Below are 27864 nucleotides of genomic sequence, written 5' to 3' on the forward strand. Positions count from 1 at the left end.
TCGAGTTGTCCTTTTTGCCTCTCCTTGGGGGTTTAAGTTCTTAAGCAGGCAATTTGATTATCTGATTTAATATCGTGAAATTTCCCATTGCATATATTGAAAGATATGTTGGGTTGGCTAGCAGTAGCATTTTATTATTTTTGCGAGGCACGAAATGATTTATTGTTTCAAAATATTTTAAGTTTGTTGACAACGGTTTCAAAGTTTGTTTTTTTCTTTTTTTTTTTTTGAATTTATCATCTCCTGTTCCTGTTTTTTTTTTTTTTTTAATTTTTCTTAGACCTCCTTTTTTTTTCCCAAGTGTTGGTTGCGGAATTCCATTCCACACCAACATTGAAACGAATCAGCTAACATACTAACAAGCCAGCCCTCAGTTGGTTATATGGCTCTATGGATGCATCTTTTTTGAGAAGGGCTTCCCATCTCTGCCTTGGGATTTGTTTTGGTAAATATACTGTATTCTAGAAGATCTTAAAAGGGAAATTTTAGTTTAGTACCCTAAACATTGCGGGTAGTATTAAGTTAGCATCCCAACTTCAAAATGTGTCATTGCAGCACCCAAATTTTTTGAAAACTATCAATTTAGTACCCACTGTTAATAGTCGGTCAATTAACCCATGCACGTGATGACATGTGCTATTTAAAAATTTTTAAATTATCAAAACTATCCTTCAAAAAAACACTATTCATTGTCTTCTACTTCAAGACACTATGATTGTGTCTCATTTGCGGCAGCATCCCTCAACGTTTTACAGTTCCAAGATATGTTTGATGATGTGGTGAAAAACAGTTTTGTTGGTAGGTGGAGTGATCTGAAATAGAGGGAGAGGGGTAGAGATGTAGAAGGTGAGTTCTATTCTGGTTTGGTTATTCGTGCCTTGGGTATCATCTAAATCGGTGCTAAATTGGTTAATTGAAGAGTAGAAGGGGGTCACTAGAAATGGAAGTGAGTGATGGTTGTATTTAGGGAATCAGAGTAGGACAGTGATGGCACGGACAGGATGGGAAGACAAACAATCCCCAAGTCCCAACCTATGGATGATGAAGCTTTGGTGGCTCTATACCCTCCAAAAAGTTAAAAGTTGTGCACCATCATTTCTATCAGCTATTCACCATTTACTCCTGCTAAATTTATCCAAACCAATATATTTTGTGGAGAAAAAAACCTAAGCTATGTTAAGCTAGCTTGATAGAGAGAGATGTCAGTTCTCCCTGACGTCCAACGTTTACTCTAAGCTCTTATTAGAATAATGCAATCAATTCCTCCAAGCCTCTCAAACAAGGAATGTAAATTCGCACCCACATAATAACCAAATCTAGGTTTTCGGAAGACACCACACTTTCGCTATCATTTGATCGATTTATATTCAAAATGTCAGATTTCTTGTTAAGCTCACAACCCCAAATTGATGAAATTCTGAACCAAATCAGGTTTCTTGGTTTGCTCTTATATATGATGGGTTTTCGGAAGACACGACACTTACGCAATCATTTGATCAATTTATATCCAAAATGCCAAATTTTTATTACACTCGCAACCTGATTGACAAAATTCCGGATCTAATCGCAACCTGACTGACGAAATTCTGGAGCCAGATTTGATTTCTTGGTTTGCTCTTATATCTATCTAGGTATGCCCACAAGGCCCGAATGGGTTCCACAAAGAAGCGGTGTCCATCTTTTATTGAGATGCCCACAAGGCCCGAATGGGCGCCATGGATTATTTGGGATCGATCAGAATCCAACATGCCCTAGAAAAGAAACTTGCGTCGAAAGTGGTTGAGTAACCATGAGAAAAAGGTAGGAGCACTGGGAAGGGAGCAAACAAATATGATGTTTGTCACATCCCTCAATGCCCTTTGGTCCCAGAACCATGGCATTTAGGTGGAGGTCATTGTGAGAGAATCATGGTAAAAGAGGTGAGCAATGATCCTCCTCCCGTGGAACCTTTTTACAATGGTTTTATGTGAGAGTGGTAGATAAAAAATATTGAATGGCATTTCCTTTTACAAGCCACTTAACTTCTGTTAATGGTTTTTGTACTAAACTGACAGTTTTTTGAAGTTTAGGTACTACAGTGACTTTTTAAATTTAATTACTAATAACAAAACCAAAACCCTTAAGAATACACGGTAATAAAAAAAGGGTAAAATATAAAAACCTTCCCAAGTTTCTAACAATCTCTCATATAATTTTATCTCCTTAACTTTTCAAAAACTCGACAAAAACCTCCCTTCCGCCACCGTCCTAGATGGAAAACATTAGATTGATGCATTAGTTTTTTCCAAATATCCGTTCTGCCCTTTTATAAATTATTTTACATACAAAATTACTAAACTAATTCCATTTTAACTCAACAAAAAAACATGTTTCAGTAATTTTGTATATAAAATTACTGACATGATCGTTAAAGGAGGTTTTTGTTGAGTTAAAATTGTGTTACTTCAGTAATTTTGTATGTAAAATAATTTATAAAAGGGTAGAATGGGTATTTGAAGAAAAACCGGTGCATCAATCTAACGTTTTCTGTCTAGGACAATGGCGGAAGGAGGTTTTTGTTGAGTTTCTCAAAAGTTCAAGGGAAATATTTGTTAAAATGAAATTATAAGGGAGGTTTTTATGATTGTCAGAAACTTTAGGGGAGGTTTTGTATTTTATAAAAAAAAAAGAACCAGAGCTAGCAAAGTAAAGAAAATGCCCGAAAAATCAAAATATTCGAATGAGGTCATAAAGCATGTAGGATCTTGGACTCGGAGCAATCGATCCAATTTTTTCGACGATGAAAACATCTAGAGGTGTAAATCGGGTCGTGCCAGGCCCGACACGATCATGCGAGCCGTGCTAGGCATAGGGTTTTAGGTCCACGGGCCGACCCGACATGGCACGACCCAGCGGGCAGTGCAGCCTACGGGCCAGCACAACACATTCCATATATATTTTATATTAGTATATATATTTTACATATATTTATATTAATAAAATAAATAATTTTTTTAATTTTATTATACTAATTTATTTAATTATTGTATATATAAGCAATTGTATACACAAAAATCATATAAAATTAAAATTTTAAGTTTTTTTGTCAATTTTTTTTAAATAAATAGCTTTAACCCAATACACAACTCGACTTGACCCAAGGCTCGGCCCACGATGCGGGCCCATGCCGTGCGGGCCGCAGGGTGCCGGCCCGGCACGGCCACTACACCTCTAAAAGCATCCCTTCCTCTTTTTAGATCATTCACCAAACAGCCGAATCGAGGTCTTACAATCTCCGAAATAACTTAATACGATGCTTCCGAGTGTACTATAACGAGACCCATTTCTGTAATTTGACAATACATTTGCTGTAATATCTGTTTACCCAAAGGTAGAGCGAGCGAGCACCGAGCAGTTTCTCGAGAGACGAGAGTTTCCAGCAGAGAGAGTGAGAGAGAGGGAGCGACGGAGATGGAGGGTTTTTCTGCTCTTTCCTTCCCTTATCGACCCTTCTCCTTGTTCCTTTACGAAATCTTCTGATTCGCCACAAGTTATTGGTAAGATCTCTTCTGAATTTGATTCTTATGTACAATAAACCTGAAATCCTCTCATGTTTTCCTGGTAATTTTGTGATTTCAGATTGCAATTGTATGGATCGGTTGTAATTTCTGTTAAATCGTGATTTTCATAGATTTTAATCGTTCGTTGTGATTCAAAATTTCAAATGCCACCTATCTATAAATTCGGGAATTGGGATTTCTTGTAATTTGTGGATCTTGATGAGTTTGGTTGAGGATACAACCTCGTTTTGGGTGGAGCATTAGGATTATTTTGCCTCTGTTGATGCCTATTTAGGAGTTTATGTTTGGTCTAGGGTTTTTTGTGGTTCATAGATGCGGAGTAGATATAGCTTCTCACTAACGAAGGTGAAGTTGATTTTAAGCTATAATCTTGTGCAGTGGACGTAGATGGCATTGAAACTAAAGTGGGTAATGCTATATATGTAGCTGTATCAAGTGATCCAAGGACAGTTTAACAATTGAAGAAAATTTCTACATGTTGTTGCGCTTTTTATTAGTTGAGCACGATTTTCTGTTTTTTTTCTATCATTCGTTGCAAAAATGATACTTTGGACGTAGTAGAACGACATGATCTAGGCAGACACTGTGCATTCTAGGAATGGGGATGATAGTGGTGTCTTGCAAAATTTAAGCACTCAGACCAATTGTTTTTGGCTCTTTGTAGTCAAAAGAAATTCCTCCGAGATCACACTATCTTAGATTTTAACATTGAAGGTCCTTGGTAATTTCAACATTGAATGAATTCTTAAGTTCTGTTATATGAAAACTGACTAGTTGGTGGACTTTTCTGCTAGAATTTGAAGTGTAAACTTAGGGTTGCTTGTGGAATCAAATAGAGAATATGTATGAAGATCAACTGGGAAATGGGTTTGACTTATTATTTTACTTCCATATGGTCCATCCAACAACATAAAGATCTTCCCATCTGTTCTTTGATATGATACCCTTGTTGAATCATGACTGATATTTAATAGAGAAGTATTTACTCTGTTTATGATAAAAAATACAAAAATATTTTTAAGGGTATCATATAATTCTCAATCATTATAAGATACCAATGAAAAGTGTTCAGCAGCATAATACATATTGGTTTACTGTCAATAGTTAATGCCCTTTTGATGGGATATCTCTTGTATTAGTATTCAAACAAACATAACAGATTGCATTTTGTCTGCCTTTATAATCAAGACCCCAGGGAATTACTGCACCTGAGATAACTATTACTGCCACTTTGTTCAAATAAAAGCACAATTCCTCATACTCCATGTATTCTGCTTTTAATATCTGAACATGTTCTGACTTCTTTTTTAATTTTTTTGATTGGCTCTGAACATGTTCTGAATTAACATTAAGATAGGCACTAAATGATGTCTTCAGATGAGGACACAATCCAAAACAGTGAATTTCTGTTAGCATGAGGAATTATTGGACCTGAGATAACAGTTACTACCACTATTGATTAAAAAAAATAATAATAAAAAAATAAAAATAATAAAAAAAACGGTAACAGTTACTACCATTTTATTCCCTTGATTGTATGCTATTTATGCTACAAGAATATGAGCTTGTTTGCTTATCAGAGGGAAAAAAAAAGCTCATTTAGTACTCAGAAGACCTCTAGTGCCAACAGTAACCCTCTACAGTTATACAAACTCTAGTCGCTAATACCTTTTCCACAGGCTTGTTGTGTCATCACCATGTGGGGTTTTGCATCAAATGCCACAGCTGGGACTATTGGACTGAAAAATGGCAGTGAAAAGCCAAATCGATCTGTTTCAGACTGCTCAGATGATGAGGTTTCTTCAAACACCAGCAGGGAAGAAGGATTGGAATGCCCAATATGTTTGGAGTCCTTCAACATTGTCGAGAATGTGCCCTATGTTTTATGGTGTGGCCATACCCTCTGTAAGAACTGTGTTCTGGGGCTCCAATGGGCTGTTGTGAAGTTTCCTACTCTGCCAGTCCAGCTTCCTCTGTTCATTGCTTGCCCATGGTGCCATCTACTATCTTTCCGATTGGCATACAAGGGGAATCTCAAGTTCCCCCGCAAGAACTTCTTCCTCCTTTGGATGGTTGAGGGCATGAATGGTGATAGAGTGAAGTTTCATTCCCCTTTATGTGGAGATCATCAACCAGTTTGGTCTTCAAACAACAATGCAGCCTCGGGAAGCCAGGTTAACCACAGCAGTATCAGGAGGGTTCAGTACGTGCGTCAGACAGAACAGTCAGTGCCAAACGGCAATCATGTTAATTCAGTGGCCAACTACCTCAACATGGAAAGGCTACATGCTTCCGTACGCAAGTCTCTTGTTTTCTTTGCTCACTTGACAGCCAAATTCCCACTGGTCATTATATTTCTTTTGATCGTCTTATATGCAATACCCGCCAGTGCAGCTATCTTGACCTTGTACATACTCATCACAGTTCTGTTTGCACTTCCATCCTTTCTTATATTGTACTTCGCATACCCTAGTCTGGATTGGCTGGTGAGAGAAATTACCAGCTAAGATGTTTTGGCTCCTTTTTATCCTAGGAACACCATGACCATGTGTAGAATTTGAAGACCCTTTGACATGGAATCTTCTCCACTTAAAGAAAACAATACCAGCTATGGTGTGTGTAATTCGACGACTTCCCTGTTTCAAAGGATATGGATCCTCTTCTCTATTAATCGGAGGCCACATTGTCAACAAACCAGTCCGGGTTCTGTGGAATATGTGCTTGCTCTTCGTGAATAGAAATTTGGGTGGTGGCCCAGGTCTCGGTATAAAACTTTCTGTTTGCAAACAAGTGGTTTTTTTTAGTTTGTGTATCCAAAAGCTCTTGCAAGACAATTGGAAAGTCATTGTAATGGTGAGATCTGACGATTTGTTTTCGTGTTTTCTATGGAGACTCTGATTATTCGCTCCAGCCTTTTGTTGCATTTTGTAATTTTTTGCTTCCTTCTATTGTCAGGACGTGTTTTCTGAGGTTATTTCATCTTGTGCTAGATTTAGCTTCATAAGCAGCAAAAAAAAGAATGTCAGATTAGATTTATCAACAATCTCGTAAGAACTTTATTGCAAACTGAGAGTTGAGATTTGAGAGTTTATTACCAGTAAATTGCGGCTTAATCCTTGAAGACACTTTACTAGGACACCTGGGTGGGTTGCAAAGGGAAATCTGGTATATTCTTCGTCCAAGCTTAAGTTGGTATTATTCTTCATCCAAGCTTAAGTAACCAATTGAAGTATTTATCAAAAATTCACGGGTGGATTTTTTATTAAAACAACAAATCCCCGGTTGCATCGCCAGACATCGTACGTCACAAATAGAAGGGTTTTTGTTGTTGGCGAGGTTGCTTCTCAGCTGTCTGATACCAGGATCTTGGTATCTTAGATCAACGGCTTGCTGGCGCCTGGGATATTCTGATGAGTGATGAAGCCTGAAGGTTTGATCAATACCAATTTGAGGTCAGTTTTGCTAGTTGTAAGCCTCAAACAATGTTACACATTCTCCTTAATTTAGTGGGTGTTTGGTATTAATCTCGTTTTTTGAGAAAACAGTGCTACATAGGCATTATATTAGAGAAAGCGGTGCTTTGAACAATGCCTTCTTGTTTGATACTGTTTTTTCAGAAAAAAAATGTTGCTTCATATTATGCCTTGGAAATGGGGAAAGTGTGGTCGAAGCAAAAACATCAAATTCAATGTTTTCTGAAAAAAAAAATGTTACTGTCGGCGGAATAATGATGTGGCATCATCTTGGACGTTGGGCAATATAGATCATGTTGAAAACATTGCTGTCAGTATTGGTACCAAACAAAATCAGTATTGTTTTCTCAAAAAACAACTCAGCGCCAATTACAACTTTACATGCCCAACACCATTTTCTCATAAAACTGTGTGATGTCCCCAGCAGGCCAGCACCATACCAAACACCTATTTGGGTGTTGCCTTCAGGAATCGCACTTTGAGGTGGCATGAGAAATAGAGACCTTTTTTAGGTAGAGTACACTAGTACACACCCCAGAGGAATCAGAGTTGGGTACAGAACGGGGTCCACGTGAGGCCCACTTGTCAAAATGTCCCATCTATTTTGGAGGAGTGCCACTTCCAGGGTTGAGGCAGAACAGTATGCACTAAGGCTCACTAGTGCCTAATTGGAGGAATGCTGGTTCGTTCAAATCAGCCCCCCACAAAATGCTGATTTGATCTCCCTTACAATACAATACCAGTACTCTACTTTTCTATCCCATCTTCAATGAGTTGAGGCTAAATGAAGGTTTTCATGGGCTTTTATGGTTTAAGAGGTTAACATCCAGATTAACTGAAAAAACCAGGACCGATAGAGCATTCTGTTTTTTTTTTTTTTTTTGGTCTGGTTCAAGTATTACAACGTTGGTAAGATTTTTCCTTCAATTATATGTTTATCTCTTATTTTTCTATTAACACAAACATAGCCTAACCAAATGTTATTAGGGCACTGGGACATATCTTATTCCCTTGCAAAGGGAAAAACACATTAGCATCCTAACGCAGCCATCAGCAATGGGCATTGCCCCTACCTGTCCTGATAGGGTGGGTGTTTTTGTTTGAAGGACGGGTTTTGGGATTCTACAACCTATACAGATAAGAATAGCGTACAATATAAGGCTAAATCCAACCCTCCCTAATTTGCATATTGTTGGATGAAAAGCATATAAACTTTATGCATTTAGGTGTTAAATATAATAATATCTTATTTTTTATGTGAAAGATAATTGATAGTTTATGTGTTTTTTCGTGTTTTAATCAAATAATTAAAAATCGTGTTGTTTGTTTGTGTTATTTTACTTATTTATTACTTTTATATAACAAGAAATAATAAGAAACTATATGCAGGTTCTAAACCCATTCCCCCCTAATATTAGAAGTACTAAGGCCCATCGTTTGGTTGCATATAAGCAGATCAGAGATAGTACAAGCAGATCTCCTAGTATTAGAAGTAAGTATTGCTATGAAGTTGCCCCAAAGAAGAAAGCAACTAGTGGCTTAGATCTCAAGGCCCGTCATTTGGTTTGTAGGAATAGGCGTATACAATAAAAATTGGAATGGACCATTTTGATTTCAACTGTTTGGTTAGACAGAATTGGAACCCTTTTCCCATTCTTGGTAATGAAATCCCATTCTAGCTTATTTCAATTCCTACTCCAATTCTTGTCTGAACCAAATAAACTATGAGCCCATTTGGTTTGCAGGAATAGAGGTCTAGAATCGGCAATTCTGATTCCTACTATGTATCTTTATTTCAATTGAAAATGAGAGAAAAGGTTTGCATAAAAAAAGAAGAAAAAAACTTTGCTCTCATTTTTCAGGTTAAGTCTAACAAGTTTATATTCTTATAATCAGTGGCCAAGCCAAAAATTTTCTTTTCTTTTTCTTTTTTTTTTGTGTGTGTGTGGTGTGTGGGGGGGGAGCATTTTGGGAGGTGGAGTGTTAGAGAATAGAGAGTAATCCTTTACATTTAAGTTTTTTTTTTATTTTTTTTATTTTTTTTTTGAGGGGGGGGGAGGGGGGGAGGGGGGAAGAACCCACTTTATTACATTTTTGGCCCTGCCTTCACTTAGTAACCATATAAAAGTGGTATTAACTTTTTTTTTTTTTTTTTTTTTTAGGGGGGGATGGGAGGGCAAGAACCCACTTTATTAAATTTTTGACCTGCCTCCACTTTGTTAGAAGGAGGGGTGTGGGGTGGGGGGAAGGACCCACTAAACCTAAACCAAAGAACATATTTGCAACGATTCAGCTTTTACTCTCTTACCAAATGCAGCTTTAAAATTCGATTTTCCTCCCATTTCTCTCTTAAATCACCCATTAATTCTCTTCTCCTTATCTCTCTTAATGAACTTTGTAAGAGTCAACCCGACGTAATAAGACAGTTAGCCCAACCCAACAGTTCAAACCATCATTTAACCAAGACCCAAAAATGTCATATGGCGATTGGATATAAAATCTCCTCGGCTCATCCCTACAAAAACTCTGCATGCTCCTTGACATCCACCTATACATATTCCTAAGATGTGCAAAGTTTTGTGGGGAGAGAATAAGGCCCATTGGATTGCCAATTAAACTGTCCTGTCCAGCCCAAGTCTTACAAAACTGCTCTCTTTTCTTTATTTTTTTTATGCCAATTACAAAACTGCTCTCAATTACATCCTAATAACACACACAGTCATACACATATAATGATCTTCAATTCTCTCCAATATTAACTTGAAATTTTAAATTTAAACTTCTTTCCCTTTCCTCAATTATTTATTAGCCTAGTAATCATCTCCCTAATCTCTCTCTCTCTCTCTCCATATAAGCTTAATATTAGGCTTTATTTGTTTGCCGTGTACATTTTGCTGTTTGTAATCATGATTTACACTCCTACCAGATATAAAATTTATACTTTTTATCTCATTTGCAATCATTGATAGTGCAAATTTTGTATTCCAAAAACTGATGCAAAATATGTACCAGGTTCCTCCTACTTCAATTCCCCCATATAAATTAGGGGCCGCATCATTTTGCTTCCTATTGACTCCAACACAAATAACCCTCCTACCGCTATTCTCTTTCGTATAAGGTGGGGACAACATCATTTGGATGGTGATCATTTGTAACCCTACCTGGCCAGTAAATTTCTGGGCGAGGAAGCCCAGCCCATCCGAGCCCATGATGATTACCCCTATGGAATGTGATGAGGGTGGATTTGGCCAAAAAACCCTTCATCAGAATGTTTGCCTTAATAATAAAACCAAGGTAGTCAACAGCAAGCCAAGTTGGCAACTTGTATAATCTTCAGAGTCCAGAGAAATATATAAGCCATATACTCTGCCCCAATTCCAGTTCAGCCAAATCAAATCAAGTTTGTTTAGGCTCAGCTTGGAAGGAATATAAATACAAATATGTACAGTACAAATTCATACAAAATACAAGGTATTGCACTCTACATATGAGCCTTAATTGCAGTAGTGTGACCAGCTTTAAACCTTAAGATATAAGTACTAGTACTTCAGATACATGAAAATTGAGTTCCTTCGACTGTACTTTGTGACCATGACCTTGTTATACGCTTCAAAACTTAAGAATAGTCTGAGACTGGAGGTTCGTGAGCATAAACCTGCTCATTTTGCTGCCCCAACAAGTGCAATCAGGTCAGATTTCTTAGCAGCCACTGGGTTTCCTGAACGACTTATTGGGTCAACATTACATCACAAGGCCTTCATTTTGGTGGGCAAGGCGACCAGCTACTTCCCCGAGATGACTTGAATAATACATTCTGAGTTATGAGTTATGACCTCTTCACTGGAGCTGTTAATAGATGATCGTGTTTGTAATGTTTGGCATACCAAATGAATGCGGAAATTCATAGTCGAATTAATAGTCATCCACTTAATCGCTATCCATTCTTTCTTGATATTTCAAGATCTTAGCTTTCAGTCATTGATGAGAAGAGGAAACCCACATGCTTTAATATCTTAAAACTTAATTTTATCTGCATAATTAATGAGTGTACACAATCTTCACAGAGGACTCTGAATGCTTATCTAGTTATCTTACCTTTTCCTTTCATACTTCATATTAGAAAAAACATGCCAGAAATGACTGGCAATAATGAAGACAACTTTATTAAAAGAACTAAAAGCAGTGAAACTTCTGTTTTTTACATGCCCCCAATTATTTCCTCTCCGTGTTGTGGGGTTGATCTAGCGGCTCTTCTTTTAACAACAAACAGCTAAGTAAGATGAACGCAAGGTGGGAAATCAGGGCGTTGGCCTGGTGGACCAACACAGAAAGGCTCTAGCCATGAACCCCCCAAGCTAGTTATCTGGATTTCTGTGTTGACAGTTCCCATGGTACTAGCAGAACCACTAATAAGCAATTGACTTGAGATTGAGGAGTGAGTCTCAGGTCCAACAAATGCATCATGTGGGTGTCTGGCAAAGATGCGTTTTATGAGTCGTTTTTCTTTCTTTTTTGTATTGAAAAACATTGTTGCAACAATTAGACTTGGAATTCATCATTCATGAGATGAAGGGTTTCATGAATTGTCAAGTTGACATTTTTTTTTTAATCTCCTTAGTGATCTTGAATCTCAAAATGATGTGGTACATTGAAATTTGAAAATGCTGACAGTTTTTTTTTTTTGGAGATGTCCTCAAGAAAATATAGTCAAAGCACCATATACACCAATGGCGTTCTTGATTGTTGGCGAAGCTGAACAATGCCCTGCCTTCTTAGTTGTATATGGTTGGATGGATGAATAGTTTGGTGAGGAGAAAGTCATATTGTAGTTGAGTTGTCCAAATAAGACTAAAATTCAATACAAGGCAACAAGGAAAACCAGCTGGTCATGGTCCTCTTTCCTGTATGTACAAGTTTCTGATGGACCTGATGGTCAATACTCAATAGAGATTTCCGGTTATGATTACTTGAAAATTAAATCTATATATTAAATTACCAGCCAAAAGTATCCCCCTTTTTTTTAATTTTTGTGGTACACAGTGTCCGATCTATTATACATATCAACTTACTTTTTGGTTAGCCAGTCTCCCTCCTTAACTAATCCTTCCCTACCAGTTGGTCGGAATGTCAGATTTCACGAGAGAAGAGTCTTACTGGCCCATCATATCCCTTGATTAATAGAAGATTATCTTTAGTTATTTAATTTAATTTATGTATTAAGAAAGTGTTTTTGAAAGACAGAACAAAGTTTTTCTGATTAATCATTTGTACCGAATCTTAGCTTTTTATTTTATATTTCTCCAGTTCTTTGGGCTCAGCAGAATACCAAAACCATGGGAAACATGTCTGAGATTAGAGATTACCTCTCTCTCTCTCTCTGCTTTTTAATAGCCCATACTGAAACTGTCACTGGAAATAAACCATTCTTCTTACTGTGGACAAATATAATTAATAAACAAGGCTTTTTCCATTGGATTACCATTTACCAAACCATGATATTACCAAAAAATATATTAAAAGCAAGAGCATCCTATGAGGGGGTTTAAGCTATTTACCGGAAGAATCCTTTTCTTTATAAGGACACTGGAAAAGCCGATTGGCCCCTCTACCCACTAAAGTCTACAAGCAGATAAGAACACAACATTAGTAAGAGACCCCAGTTCTGCATCTCATACATATAAAGAGGACAAAACTACAAAAACAAAACTGCCAAACATGGGATTCTAACTGTATTTTTCAAAGAACCCAATTAATTGTCCACTCATTTTGTTTTTATTTATGAAGCGGAAGCAACAGAGAAAAGGAAAAGATGAAATAGTTGGACATGAATTAATAGTTGAAGGGGCATTACTCAAATGGCAAGAGTCAAGAGATAGAGGAAGACAGGCTGTTACAAAGGCATGGCTTGAGGAGAGTTTGATAGCACCAGACCATTATCAGAGATTCTCAAGCTGGAACTGAAGCATAATTTGAAGTTTTGGACCAATGAAATGGGCCTTGATCAATGATTTTTGGAGCATCAAGCAACTTAACAACATCAGCTACAGTATTATCTGATTCTCACTCCTATGAGACGGTGACTTATCAGATAGAAATAAAGCATGAGATATATCTGTGACGAAGTCCGTACCAAAGTTCAGTGTTTCTTCTTTTACCTTTCCCCCTTTATAGGGACTGGTGCACACAGAGATCTGGATCTTTCAGTTCAGACTTTTACCTGTTCACACTAAAGACTACAGTCTTTGCCTATCTTTCCTGTTTTAAACAAGTTTCAACCCATACCTTACCACGCGGCAAAGTAGATATCCTGTTAGTTTTTCTTACCAAATTCAAATTTTGACTTTGAGAGGCCAATCAATAAGGGTGAGAAGAAAAGAAAACGACGATATATTGAAAAGTTAGGAACTGATACTGATTACTAGACGAGTCGATTCAACGATTTGGGAACTTTGGAATGCTTCAGTGCTGTTCGGGGGGGGGGGGGGGGAAACGTGGCAAATCAAAGGATGTTTTAGGGCTGAAGTGGATTGGAGTTGTGAACACGTGGCTAAGAAAGAGAAACTAGTCTATTCCCTGAAAATTACCTCTCAAACCTCGAGAGAATTTAGCAGGTCCAGAGGAGACGAGAAATTGGCGGGTATCTATTTACCAGAGACGATCTCCATGGTGGGGTCTTCACTCTCCACGCTCTTTTGACAGCTCCTCCCTCTCTTGGCTTTTCTCTGTTACATCGTAAAATATTTTACTTTTTAGTTTATGATCTCTCATCTCTGTAACAAACACGCAATGTTATACACTTTGAAGGAAAACCCAGGGAACCCAGAAACGGCCATTGTTGCTTGCACGACCTGTAAAGCAAGAGAAGACCTTCTCAAAGACAACTCCTCATTGACTGTTGCTTTTTCTTCACTTTCCGGTGATTGAGAGTTGCAGAAAGGTATGATCCTGACATGCTCTCTTCATCCTTCTTGATTAAATTCTCCCTCCGAAAGGAGATTTTACTTTGTGGGTGTCAGATGGGTTGGTTTTGTTTTCTTTGTGGACATGGGAATTGCAGAAATATTGGATCTTGGTTGACTGTTTCAAGCTTCTGTTAGATTTGGGTAGATAAAGATGATCGGCTTTTATTTTCTTTGACCTCGAGTTGGATTGTTTCTTTAGTCTTCCTGGTTAAGGGAATTGCAGAAAGGTTTGATCTTCTGGATTTTATTTATTTTTCAGCATTTTTTATTAAATTCAGCATGTAAAGAAGTATTTTCAATAGAATTCAGAAGTGTTTTCTTCTTTTTAATTTGCCGGCGTTTGGAATTGCACAAACAAAATGATGATGGGTTTTCTTTAGGATTCAGATTTCCTTCTACAGAATTAAAGAACTATTGTTGATTGTAATTGATTTTTCTTTCAATTTATGGTTCAAGAGATTGCAGAGTCGTATGATCTTTATGGTTTTTCATCAAGGTTACTAATTCATTTACTCGCCAAAGAGAAAATGGAATTTCTAGTGTATGATTGAGATACTGTTGGTTTTTTCCTCTAATGGGATCTAGAAAAGCATGATCAAATAGGCTTTTTCCCACTGACGTAAATATTTTATAGATTTGTATATATTTCCTTCTTCCATTTTCTGTTTCACATTTAAGGTATTATCTTTTCTTTGAGTTATTTTGTTTAATTTAACACCCCCAAAGAAAAGAATATTACTTTAGCTGACATTCTTGGAACTAAGTATTAAATGGATGTTGCTGATATAGAATTATTGATGTCTTTTCTCTTCTCTGATTTTCTACTTGAAATGGATTTTTTTTAAACTTATTTACTTACAAGTGACTGAAACAATCGTGTAAGAATTTAAAATTCATGGCTCATTTAACAAAGTGCAAAATTAGGTTAAACATAGTTATTGGTGATAGAGTTCTTTTCCTATTGAAATCAATTCAGAAGGGTTATTTTCATCTCTTGTTATTCACTACAATGGACTGCACAGATGTAACTCAATGGGCGATCTCGTGTTTTTTTTTTTTTAATTATTTTCTGCTCTATTAATTTTTTTGGGGGGGTTTTCATGGATAACAAGGTTCAGATGGCAAATTGATATTTGTGATGTATTTCTACTCTATGCTTTTTCGTTTGGGTTATTTGTCAGTTTAGTAGTTGTTTGCTTTATCTTTTCTGATTTTGTTTTATGAGATGTGAAATGCAAAAGATTTAGGAAAAAGTCTGCACCTTGATATTTCTTGAGGAGTATTGATTAATTCGTCTAAGCAAGATATCGGTTCCAGTTATTCGACTTTAGACTTTTAGTTCATCCAAGTTCTTCCTGTTGTAGTAAAAAAGAATTTTTTTTTATTGTAAAAAGGCGCAGTGTGGTTTAAGACTCTTGAGATATTGACTAAACAAATCATTTGGAAATTGAAATTTATCTAGGACTTATTGTAATTAATAACTTGTAATTTATGGTATCATTTCATATTGGTTTAGTCAGATTTCAAGAATAAAAATTTGCAAACTTTCTTTTTATTTATCTTTTAATTTAAATTCATGGGAGGCCCATGAACTTCTGCAAACAGGAAGGAATATGTCATTTTTAACATTTTTCTTTATTTCCAGGTTGAAGAAGATCTTTTGAATATTCTCAAGCTCGTTAGTCTCTGTAATAAAATCAGATTGATTATTGGTAAGTTTTATTGATTTAACTAACCTTGTAATGCATAATATATTCAATCTTTTAGTAATATGAAAAATACTCTATTACTAGATTCATGCGCGTACACACACACATATAGCGACAACTTTGAATTTATAATCTTGGGTTCTTTCTTTCTTTTTCAGTCTTTTCCCTGCTTTGACCATAATGACCGAGGAGAATATCGAAATCCCAGCAACTCCAGAAAAAAATCCTGAAGATGGTAATTTAAAGCAAAACTCAACAGGTAAAATATGTACTCCAAGCAGTAGTGAAAATATTCTCCCCCATTATCTCAGAGCTTCTACTGGTTCCTGCCATGATTTCTGTAAATATGGAAGGAAACATGCATTTGAAGCAAAGGGAAAGCATCCTTTATGGAGAGGAATCACAGCAAAACCAACTGAGGACCAAGATGTGATTAAAAGTGCAACTCTAGTAGAAAGGAAGAAGAAATCTGTGATCCTCAATCCTTCATCAGATCAGAAAACGGAGTTACCCAATAAACCTAAAATTATCAAGCAAAAAGTTTCAACATCTGCCAAGAGAACAGATATCTCTGCAAATGGAATTTCATCACCTACTCAGAAACTGGATATCTCAGATTCATCACCTGCCAAAAAAATAGATGGCCCCAAAAAGGAAGCTTCATCACCTGCTAAGAAAATAGATGTCCCTGAAGAAAATATCTCATCACTTAGCAAGAAAACAGATATCTCTGCAAATGGAGTTTCATCACCCACCCAGAAACTGGAAATCTCAGATTCATCACCTGCCAAGAAAATAGATGGCCCGAAAAAGGAAGCTTCATCACCTGCTAAGAAAATATATGTCCCTGAAGAAGAAACCTCATCACTAAGCAAGAAAACAGATATCTCTGCAAATGGAGTTTCATCACCCATCCAGAAACTGGATATCTCAGCTTCATCACCTACCAAGAAAATAGATGTCCCTGAAGAAGAAACATCATCACTTGGCAAGGAAACAGGTATCTCTGCAAATGGAGTTTCATCACCCACCCAGAAACTGGATATCTCAGCTTCATCACCTGCCAAAAAAATAGATAGCCCCAAAAAGGAAGCTTCATCACTTGCTAAGAAAATAGATGTCCCTGCAAAAGAAACCTCATCACTTAACAAGAAAACAGATCTTCGTGCAAATGAAGCTTCATCATCAGCCAAGAAGATATATGTCTCCGCTAAAGAAGCTTCATCATCAGCTAAGAAGATATATGCCTCTGCTAAAGAAGCTTCATCATCAGCCAAGATATATATCTCTGCTAAAGAAGCTTCATCACCCACCTTATCTGCAAAGCCTTCAAACGCTGTGAAGCCAAAGCCTGTTGCAGCAAAGCCATCCTCATCCACCTTGAATCTTACAGGGAGTTCGGGGATTAGAGGAAAAGGTGATAAGAAGATGGTGAAGAACACAAGGAACTCCAATATAGGTCAGAAAAAGGCGTCAGTGCCTCCTAAAGCTTCTCTTTCCCCTAAACCTTCTTTCAACAGAGTTATCAGCTTTACAAGAAAAATTCGGATCCTGAAAGCAACTTCTTCTTTGAAGAATCAAAACCAAGGTAGGAAGGCTCAACCCAAGCCATCCAACAATGGTAAAGTCAAACAAAAGATATTGAATACCATTGAGCCAAAACCTGGGAACAACCGCCTGAGGCCAGCTAAAAATGGAACCGATACCACTAGACTCTCTCTATCATCATCATCATCATCTGTTTCTTTGTCTGCTTCATCCTCTCAACCTCTGTCATCACAGATGGAGAAAGAAAATGAGGAGACAGGAGCGATGAATTCCACCTCTGAACACAATGAAACTGAAAATAAGAAACAAATAAAGACAGTGGAATTGGTATCCAAACGGCCTAGAAGGGGTGCAATTGTTCATCCGGAAAACAACCCACCCCAAAAGCTAAATTTTAGGAGAGGGAAAGTGATAAACATTCAATCCGAGAATCATGCTCCAAGGAGACTCAGATTCAGGCAAGGAAAAGTGTTGGGGGAGAATCAAAATGGGAAGGGTGATGCTGGGAGGAGAAGCTTTAGGAGGAGGAAGGAAGCAACTGATGGTGACCCAAATGGTACTAAACCTGAATCAGAAAAGGTTGTTCTGAGGCACCAAGATGTGCAGGGAAAGAAAGACACTCGGGGCTTGTTTAATAATGTAATTGAAGAAACCGCAAGTAAGCTTGTTGAGACCAGGAAGAGCAAAGTCAAGGCATTGGTGGGTGCTTTTGAAACTGTTATCTCCCTCCAAGAGAGCAAACCTTCTACTGCAGGTACTGCATGAGTTATAAAGATACTTTTCTCTTTAATCATACGTTGGTTTTGTAAAGAATAATCTGAAATGACCAAAATTTTTTATAAGGATAGTGGAGTGAATCCTTACAATCTTGTGAAGTTGCAATGGTGTAAATGGAGAGAGTGAAGTGAGGAAGCCTGGAAGAAAAAGAAAAAGAGTCTTTTTGTGTGATGATTTTGACATATAAGATTTGTGTTTGTTGGAGGATGTGTAGTACTTGTTCTTTTTCAATCTTCTATACAAATATGATTGATTGATTGATTTTTTTGGCATTAGAATGTAATTAATTGATCCCATTACTCATACTTTATCAATGAGACTAGCGTTAACCTGTAACTAGTGGTTGAGATGTGGAATTTGTTTAGTCCTGCTTTTCTTCTTTTATGGGCACAATTGGATGGTTTTGATTTTGCTTTTGCTGTTCTGCCAGAAACCTGTATTGTAATCCTAACTAGATTGATATATTGATAAAAATCCTTGTAAAGAAAGAAAGCCTAGTGAAACAATTTGGAAAAGATGCAAAGAAGAGACTGACCTGAGAATATCCCACATGGCAATGTAGTTGAGGTCTCCTCCTGCAGCTGTCAACTCTAAAGCCTCCCATTTTGAAGTTGATAACATATTATTTCTTCTCCATGAATGGGATTCAGAAGGGGGGTTAGTGGTTATGTCTCAGAAAACTCGAAACACTGGGTAATCTGTTATTTCAGTTCAATTTTGGGGCAAATCCTATGATTCTGGCCCTGGACCAGTCTCAGCTACCCGTTCCCGTTGGGCCAATCTGAAACATATGTTTTATCAATCAGCCCCTTTTTTCTGTTTCTTTTGCCGAGCGCTTTCTCAAACAATCTTAATTTCCGATTGTTTCCCAAGAAAGTGAAAATTCAACAGTTTATGTGCAACTGTCAGTGCAGATAAGGGAGGTGTTTGGGACCATTGTGAATTTCTCAGAAATCAGCGCCATGTCCGAGCCAATTTTGGATAAATGGCTTCAAAATCAATTACTATTATGCAAATATCGGGCCTGGATGAGGAATTACCAATTTTTATGACTTCCCAAAAACCATTTTTAGGAGATCGGCTTCCATCAGAGCAAACCTGTGCCCATACCCTTTTACAACCTTGCATTGAGAATATCTCTCCATTTTTAGGTCAATTCGTTTTTTTATTTGATGAATACATTGGTCGTATTGGGATCTATTATACCTGACAGAGCATGTCTCACCTGGATTTCACAGCCGCATCATCCCATTCTATTGGAAATATCCTTCTATAAATAATAAATATAAATACGGAAAATGTTCTCAATGTATGATTAGGTAGATCTATTCATGGGTCGAGCTCGAGCTTAATTTTTGTCAAAATTCTAATAGAATCAGCCGGATACCTTTCATATTATCGAAAGATACTACTAAACAAACATAATTGCCATTTTTTCAGAAATCTTACGTGGCAGAAATGGAACCAATTAAGCAATATTGCTGACTTTTTTATGAGAAATCACATTGGAGAAACCAATTTCTTTTTACTTTAAAAAACAAAGAAAATACAAATTCAAAGAAAATAAAAACAAAAATAACCATTTGCTTGTATTTGCGTGTTCATCATGCGATAGCGATACTTAGAATATTGGGCTAGGCTTCGTTTGGTTGCATGTGAAAGGAATGAAAACGAATTTAATATCAAAAACATAAAAGGTGAGTCATGACTCATGAGTGGTAATTATAGGAAAACGACGTTTCTTCTTGATTTTAAGTCATTTTCTGAACAGAGATTGTAATTGGTAGTTTTTCTTTCATACACACATATATATATATATATATACGTCTGACATGTCAATATATCAACATCATAATTCATAGGGTTGGTCTGGAACTGGAATTTTAACTCTGACAGAGGTATTTACCATGATCCATCCATTCGATGGATAAAGCACATCCTTTTCAGGTGCTCCCCTATGCATATTATCCTTCCCTCGTCCTTTTCAATCATTTCTCAAAAGCTCTTTGTCTTGCTTACGACTTACGGGGGAAATGTTTTCAGAAAGCCCATGCTCACAAGAGCGCGTGAAGTAAATGATTCTAAGACCATCGCTTTATTGTAGATTCTAATCCCACGGTCATAAAATCGTTTTTATAGTTAAGTGCAGATCTTCTTGTTGTATTTCATCATCGTTTTCGTCTCCGTGCTTCCGATCCGAGGTTGATGCCGACCCCTTTTTTATGTTTCAGTCAGTTCCACGATAGCTGATGAGACAGAGCCACGGTTACCGGCGAGCCTGTGAATTATCGCTTCGTCGGACGAAAATACCCTTTAATCCTGGTCTGTTCTTTCTAGTTTTTTCAATTGCCCTATGTCTTTCATAAAACCCTAATTCGTATTCCTCTTCGTCCTCTTTTTCGCTTGGATTTTCGGAAGACCTAACGAGAACTTAATTGGCTGGTTTGAGGTGAGAAATTCCGCTTTTATTTCGTTCCTTTTCTTCTTTCGCTATGTTCGGTTTCTGCTAATCCGCATGCTCTTGTATAACTAAATTTAGCCAGAGTGCTTGGGTTGATGTGATCTGAATTGGGCTCTAATGAATTATTCTGTTTGTTTGAGTTAAGTGCGATTCCGTGGAATTACGGAGAAAAGGAAATGTAGATCTTACTTACAGAGAGAATATGTTACAGAATGTCAAAGAAAAAAGTGCGTGTGTGTGTGTGTTTCAGAAAAGTTCTGAACAAATAATCACTTAAAATTTCGTGGTATTTCTATAGATTTTGTTAAATTCTGTTCACAGTATCGCTGTTGAGGCTATCCGAATCTATAGTTTGGGATGCGACTCAAACATGCATTCTATAAAGTGGAACCTAAAATTTGAGCTGGAAGAGGATCTACTATCTTCTGTCCAGAAAAGGGTCTCCTTTACTGCTAATCCTTTAAATTCATCCTCTAATCTGAATGGGCGAGTTTGACTCGTGACATAATTCGTTCAGAATAGTTGGTCATACATCTCTAGAAGTGCAATGAACCTTTAGGACACAGTAACTTCTGAGCCAGCACATTGTGTGAGTGTGTACTTCTGTGTTGCTGGAAGATATGGTCTTGAGATTTTTATCGTATGGCCTATGAGGCAATATGCATCAAGGTAGAGATTTTATCATGCTGGGCTTGAGATTTGAATTAGTGTCGATGTTTGTCTTGTATGCGATTCATTTAAATCCATCTTGGTTTTTTAGTAATACAATCAAATTTATAGAAAATTTCCCCGATTTAATGCATGTAGTAAGGGCTTCACACATTTGTGTTATCTCACTTCTTAATAATTCTAGAAGAGATGCATTTCAACATGATACATTGGAATTTAGAAAAGGAAGGGGAAGAGTGATATCTCTAGGAAGAAAGCTGACTTTGGATGTTGTTGCTTGCAATTTTGTATCATACATGATTTCCAATTGAACTCAAAACTCAACTAAGCAAAGTCCAATCTAGCTGTATGGAGTCATCCATGCCAACCCTGGTTTGTCATTCCACTGTATCCCTTTAACCCTTTTCATCATTCAACTCTATCAATTACCAGTGAAACTTGAAAGAAGAGGGGAAGGAAAACTAATCAGACTGAAATGAAATGAGGTTTGATTTCTTATAGGAGTTGATATAATCTGCAGATGGCAATCGGTGTATATGATATTATAATTCTGTTAGCTTTTAAGTTTTCTAAGAGATTTATGCTTTTATTCAGTCCAGCATCATTGTCAGTCTTTAACTTGCAGGATCCTAAACTCACTTAACCTTATGAATTTTATGTACAAGGATCATGATCTCTCATGTATGCAATAAATCTAGTAGTGAACTCTTATGCAATCACTGGTAATCAGTTCAGTAAATGAAGTCAGCCCTGGATCCACTGAGGATCATTGGTCGTTTAGGCTATCTGTCTAATCATAATAGGTGCAGATAATGATTGTGACCAAGCAGTACCGTTGTATACACTCAGCAAGCTGTTTATGCACAAAAGGTCACCTGAATGAAGATGTAATTTTCCTAGTTTTCCAACAACTTAATTGGAACCCTAGGTTGATTGCCACCCTTTCTTGTGTATGCAAATGGTTTGATGACATTGCAAAGCGGGTACTGTGGAAAGAGTTCTGCTGCACACGAGCCCCCAAGATGATGCTTGATCTACAATCTAGTGGGAGTCACAATGTGGATGGGAACTGGAAGGCACTTGGAAAGCTGCTAATTTACTGCTCAGGATGCAAGAATGGTGGCCTGTTTAATAGTATTCAGATCCCTGGCCACTTTGTTTACAGGACCCGGTTTTCCAGGACATCAGGGAAAAGCTTTCTCTTACCCCAATGCAGAACAGATGTTTTGTATGTCTCTGACCCTTGTGAGCATCTTGACCAGGGAGAGGAGGGCGATGTGGGATTCTTCCGGGGTGTTTTCAAGTCATTTTCAGTGTCAAGGGTTCGGAAGATGTTGATAGATAGGGAGGCAAAACTTCACCCAACAGAGGCATGCCCATATTGCAAGTCAAAGTTATGGAGCATGGTACAGGCCAAAATGATACCACGGAGTGCATGCCCATATTATGTGTGCCTTAATGGGCACATGCTTGGGATATGCACTCTCCTACCCCTGTCTGATTCAGAGGAAGCTTCTGAGTTGGAGTGATTGTTCGAACAAGACAATGGTATTCTCTCAACATCAAGCTATAATTTTTTTTACAGAACAAAAATTATTGTGCATTTAAAAGAGACTATGGCTATGGTTTTCCTCATACAGGATTTTATTGTTTAAAAATTCTTCTGATAGTGGTCCAGAACATAATTCTGTTGTATAGGAATAACATTGGGATGGGAGTACAGGAAAACTTTCCTGCATGCTGCATCTGAAACTTTTCCAATTGGATGAATTTTATGGTATTTCCTATACACTTCTTGAGGTCTCCCCTCCTCAAACCAAGGCCATTATTTCCCATGTTCTATTTATCTGAAGAAGCACAAGAGATTAGGTGGTTAGGGTCTTTTGTTTTATTTTACTTTATGCTTCTAGAGGTATCTTACATGGGACTTGGGAATGATAAACAACTCACCTACACAAACTAGCCCTTTCCACCCTATTATTTGGGGATACATACATACAGCTCCCTTGTCAGGTAGCAAGCTAATCTCCAATGACCCAGGCCCAATCTTTTATTCCATCTAATGTTTCAATTTATAGATGTCACTTGCTTTTCAATTTCTTTTGAAATATTTAATATTAAATTTAACCCTTTGATTTCTTTTGCTGTGGCAGATATGTGTTATTTTAAGTTTGGAATATCTTTCTAGTGCAATGGAACCTACTTGGAAATTGGCAAGAGAAAACTGTAAAAAGCTGTTATGTGAACTCATTGTCAGCAAGGCAGATGGCATTTTTCCCCAAGCTAAGGGCATTGTGCTGCCAAATCTTTCTGTAAAAACATAATACTTCGAATTAAAGGGTCAATGTTGTTGCTGACCTTCTCTTCCCGTTGTCAAATATTTACCCTATGTTACTATGAACCCTGTAATCTTTTGTACATTGTAAGTTCCTTAAATATGTATTTGACTTGTAGTTTGTTGTTCAGACTACACTACACATTAATTTGAACATACCATTTCTAATGTCAATCTGTTCTTTTAACAACCTAAATCGAAGAATTCCCTCTTACTGGTTTCATTCTCTGGAAGGCTGACTGCTGTTCAGTCTGTTTCTGTAATGCATATTAGTACATTTTCATCATGACATCACCATTTCTTCAAGCCACAATCAATCAAAGAATTATTTGCAGTCTGAATTATACAGATCCCATGAAACAATACTTTACATTTCATATATGCCTAGAAGCAGAAACATGTGACGGGAACTTTTCCTGTTGACCTGATCTTGTTTGCCTTCTCTTTGACTTCAGATTCTTCTTTTTTCCTTTGTCTTTCCATATTTTCTCTTGCTGCTTGAGCAATCTGATTAATCTTTGCTGTTTCATTGCTAAAATGTTGCAAGGCTCTTTGCCTTCTCCTTTCCAATTTACCCTGCATGACAAATAGGTGATCAGTTGCTATAATTGACACCCATATTTTTCTTTAAATTCCAGATATGTTAAAGCAAAACCTCTTTCCTATCCAGTCGGCGTTTAGCTTTTCTCTTCTTCTCATCTTCCCATAATAGAATTTGGTTCTTCATCTGCTCATACCTGAAATTTCCACTTATTAGTCAAAGAACAAAGTCAAAATTTAGTAGTTTGATATGAACGTTTCTTTTTATTTAAAGAGATGTGCTGTGTTCTGGGTCTATTAGTTTTCAATGTTTCAGGTACTGTCTGAAAGTTGTGACAAATTGTATCTTGTTTTTTATTTTTTATTTTTAAATCAGATTTGCACCTACTGTTGGTTATCTTAGAGCAATTTGTGAGCTCTTTTCCCAAGTAAATAAGTAAAATACCGTTTTCTAATCTTTGCCATCTCAGCTTTCTCCCAAGCAATTGCTCCTGCTCCTCTGCTTCCAGGTTTTGTTGAGTTTTCTTTAAGCTTTTCATCTTGATCTGTTGAGAGTGTAGGTTTTCTTCTGGGCGGTGGAGTTGGTGCTGGTTTTGTATCTATTGAACTTCCTGGTTTCATGCTCTGCGTCTCAATCAAGATTTGATCAGCCAAAGTTGGGGACTTCTTGATTGTCGGGACTCTGCTAACAATCTTTTCTGGAACCTTCGCATTGGTGGTGGCAATATCTGTCATTCTTCGATCCACTCCCTCTGATTTTTTCACAGAAGAATCATCTGTGACAGGCCAATTGTAATCCATGGGTAAAAGATAGACGCAAACTTATATCAAACATGAGTCAGAAGACCATCTTATGTTTGGTTTTCCTCTTTGGTTTCTTACCTGAAAATCTTTTGGATACTCTACCGGCTTCTCGTGGTCCAGTTGCAGTTGCGCTATCTTTTTTGCTGTGGGCCTTGGCCACAGTGGTTTCTTGTTGTTCAGTCTTCATTTTTTGCTTCTGTAACTCCTCTTCTTCAAGGGAATTGATGGCAAGTACAGTGGCTGCAACAGAGGCTGCAAACTCACCACCATCACTTGACTCAGGATCCCGACTGACTGTGCTAGAAAATAGCCTTTGAAACCAGTTCTTCTTCCTTTCTACAAAACATGACAAGAATGGCTTATTTATCATCTCTGCATTAATGTATTCGAGGTATGTCTTCATGGTTTCAATGCATGGGTAGCAGTAAGAGGGGAGTATTTTCTTGTTCAAAGTTGATAATGTTCAGCATGTTAACCGGTTCTGGGTCGGTTCAATCAGAACCATGTCCTAGCCTTTTCCCACCCAACAATAACTGAACAAAACAAAAGCGGAAAAGTTGACTAAAAAACATAATCAAAGGAATTTGAAATGTTCATTACTCTTTCATACCTCTTTTCAAGGAACTTGTCTTTTGTGGTGGTATCCGTCTTTCTCTTATAGTGGTGGGATTTTGTCCATCCTGTCCAAAACCAGGAAATCTCACCCTAACAAAGTGGTCAGTAACCTCAAATAACCAACGTTCTACAGATTAAAAGAATCAACACATGAACATAAATATCGGGAGAAATCCATAATCAAGATAAGATCCTGGGTTGTATATTTACTTCCAATCCAAAACATTAAAAGCGGCAAACCATGTTACTGACTTCCAATCAAACTTCCAAGAAATTTATTTTCTCTTCTATGAATATCTGCCACTGTGGATTTACAAAATCCACTACACAAATAATAGAAACCCAAGTGCTGAATTCCATTAAATTTGGTGCTAATTATGTGCTTGTTATCAGTCGCTTGTTTATAGGAGGTAGGATTTTTTCCTTACCATTACTTGGTGCAACAATGAAGACCCAGTTAATGGAAGACCCTTCTCATAACGAAATCTCAGACTTATTTTTGAAATAAGTAAACATAGATGAAGGACAATCTCCAACAACAGTCAACTTAGGATAAGAGAGTACCTCACTTGCTTAATCGAGTTTTCCATTCTTTCAGACCACTGGAATGAATCCCCTAGAGCTTCTTCGATGTTGGTTTCCGTTTCACTGCAGAGGGTTATGCCTTTGATTTGGGTATTTATCTGTAGAAGCCTAGAAAAATAAGGTCTTGGAAGATTGCAATTCTATTTGCTAGTGAACTGGGGAGGGGGGCAAGCAAGCAATGTGTCTTTGTCACTTGTGCTTTGCACGCAATTCCCGGTTTGGATCGCAATTGGGCAAAGGAAAGCATACTTTTTTCCCTCATGCCTGGGTTTTGATTTTTTTTTTTCTTTTTCTTTCTATATGTTTTATGCTTTCTTTCCATGGAAGGCACGCACTAGTTTGAGGTTTTCATGATTATTCCCTTATATGGGGCCTGAAGTTTGTGAAAGGTCAAAAGTTGTAGAAAAGGGGTGAAGGGATTGATCCCTACCTGGTCAGTCACCATGTCACAACCAACTTATTCCAGTTCTCTCATTCCAGATTATTCCCCAGAATCTCCTCTCCTTTTCATAACTACATTTTCTTGGTCAATATGTTATTGGTAGCTGGCATGAAGGAGTCTTTGTCAAACACAAAAGTGCTTGCCTCAAGTTTCTATGATTCCTTAGATGAGATCTAAACCATTTTATTTGGGGAGGAAAGCAGAACTTTTATTCAAGTAGAGAAAAAGATTTACAGACAGTTTATCTACATTCTTCAAGAAACTTTTGCTTTGTTTCAAGGAGCAAAAGTTTACTCCATCCTTTATTGTATGGTTTAATTATCCTAGACAAGGGGTTTATTTTTGTTTGAAGGATGCAAGGATCATTGACCAATGGAAAAACGTCGCTCCAATGAATTTTAAAATTATTTCAAACATGGGTAGTGCATCAGAAGAAGACTTTTCCTCCTTCCATAAAGGAGAAAGGAGCCTAAGTATTTTTTTTTTTTTCTTATTATTTACTGTCAAAAGGAGTAGTTCCTCTTTAAAAAGAACCGAAGTGAAACAAAATTTCCTATGACCCTGGAATCTTTGGCTCTTTTATTTTTTTTTTGTGTTCGGTGCTACCATTAATAACTTTTCCACTGACCCCTTTTGACCCCTTTTCCCCAAAGTGGTAATTGCGTAATTTTGATTCCGCATCAACACTGGAACAAACCAATTAACAAACCAACGAACCAATCCTGGATCGATTAATCTTTAGCTCTCTTGTTGAAGTACAAATGAAATTGCATTGCAAAGGCCTTTTGTGTAATTTTACTGATGCACTGGGACCTCAATCTCCTTAACTCCATGGACTATGGTTATGAAGTTGTTGAGTTCGATTGGGGCCTAACAGAACAAAAATAGAGTAGTAAACATAAGGGTATACCGAAGAAATTTCTTCCGACTTTTCTGACAATCCCATAAACCTTTCCCATGTTTTGATACAAATAGCAGATATAGTAGAATCATGTTTTCAGTAATAAACACATTAAACTTGTCAAAATGCTCTTATTACCGTTAAGCATTATGTTATGGTATATAAGAAACACCAACTAGTCTATAGCTTACAAATCTTCCGCAATTCGTAACTTTTGGGTTTTCATCTGCATTGGTCTCCAATAAGGTTTAAAATTTTGATACAATATGCCTAATATAGGGCGTATCGTATCGTATCTTTTAAAAATAGATATGGGATACGTATAGAAATCGTGCGTATTGTCTTTTTTTCATGCGTATCGGAGGCATACCGGAGGTATATCGAGGGTGTATTGGGGTATATCGGGGGTGTATCGGGGCGTATCGGTAGCGTATCAATGAAAAAGATATGGTAAAAAACTGAAAAAAAATAAAGGGGAAAAAT

At 37.2% G+C, this 27864-nt stretch overlaps 3 protein-coding genes and 1 pseudogene across 8 annotated transcripts; 3 read left to right on the forward strand and 1 right to left on the reverse strand.

The window, feature by feature from the left end:
* Nucleotides 1-3368: 3368 nt before the first annotated feature.
* Nucleotides 3369-6470, forward strand: LOC104598542 (RING/U-box superfamily protein). Its single transcript, XM_010260668.3, has 2 exons — nucleotides 3369-3536; nucleotides 5240-6470. The coding sequence occupies exon 2, from the start codon at nucleotides 5258-5260 to the stop codon at nucleotides 6065-6067; it is 810 nt and encodes a 269-aa protein (XP_010258970.1). The 5' UTR covers nucleotides 3369-3536; nucleotides 5240-5257; the 3' UTR covers nucleotides 6068-6470.
* Nucleotides 6471-13648: 7178 nt separating this feature from the next.
* Nucleotides 13649-18382, forward strand: LOC104598551 (uncharacterized). Of its 2 annotated transcripts, none has more exons than XM_010260679.3 (3): nucleotides 13649-13970; nucleotides 15641-15707; nucleotides 15863-18382. In XM_010260679.3, exon 3 carries the CDS (start codon nucleotides 15885-15887, stop codon nucleotides 18015-18017), a length of 2133 nt encoding a protein of 710 aa, XP_010258981.1. In that variant the 5' UTR covers nucleotides 13649-13970; nucleotides 15641-15707; nucleotides 15863-15884; the 3' UTR covers nucleotides 18018-18382. The 2 variants fall into 2 exon arrangements, with proteins under 2 accessions (XP_010258981.1, XP_010259015.1); XM_010260713.3 differs by lacking the exon at nucleotides 13649-13970 and adding an exon at nucleotides 14034-14222.
* A 1650-nt stretch (nucleotides 18383-20032) lies between these two features.
* On the forward strand, nucleotides 20033-23668 carry LOC104598598 (EID1-like F-box protein 2 pseudogene; annotated as a pseudogene). Of its 4 annotated transcripts, XR_016083941.1 has the most exons (4): nucleotides 20033-20167; nucleotides 20261-20478; nucleotides 21825-22707; nucleotides 23313-23668. The product of XR_016083941.1 is annotated as an EID1-like F-box protein 2 pseudogene, transcript variant X3 (transcript). The 4 variants fall into 4 exon arrangements; XR_016083939.1 differs by lacking the exon at nucleotides 20033-20167 and having other exon boundaries at nucleotides 20190-20478; nucleotides 21785-22707; nucleotides 23313-23452; XR_016083942.1 differs by lacking the exon at nucleotides 20033-20167 and having other exon boundaries at nucleotides 20278-20478; nucleotides 22422-22707.
* A 22-nt stretch (nucleotides 23669-23690) lies between these two features.
* LOC104598587 (uncharacterized) lies at nucleotides 23691-26182 on the reverse strand. The gene is made up of 6 exons (XM_088900807.1): nucleotides 26018-26182; nucleotides 25449-25543; nucleotides 24917-25174; nucleotides 24480-24810; nucleotides 24150-24231; nucleotides 23691-24070 (listed from the first exon to the last, which is right to left on the reverse strand). The coding sequence occupies exons 1-6, from the start codon at nucleotides 26041-26043 to the stop codon at nucleotides 23879-23881; spliced, it is 984 nt and encodes a 327-aa protein (XP_088756933.1). The 5' UTR covers nucleotides 26044-26182; the 3' UTR covers nucleotides 23691-23878.
* Between the last annotated feature and the right edge of the window lie 1682 nt (nucleotides 26183-27864).

Source organism: Nelumbo nucifera, chromosome 3 (genome assembly GCF_055504915.1).
Source record: "Nelumbo nucifera cultivar China Antique chromosome 3, China Antique-T2T, whole genome shotgun sequence".
Lineage (NCBI taxonomy): Eukaryota > Viridiplantae > Streptophyta > Magnoliopsida > Proteales > Nelumbonaceae > Nelumbo > Nelumbo nucifera.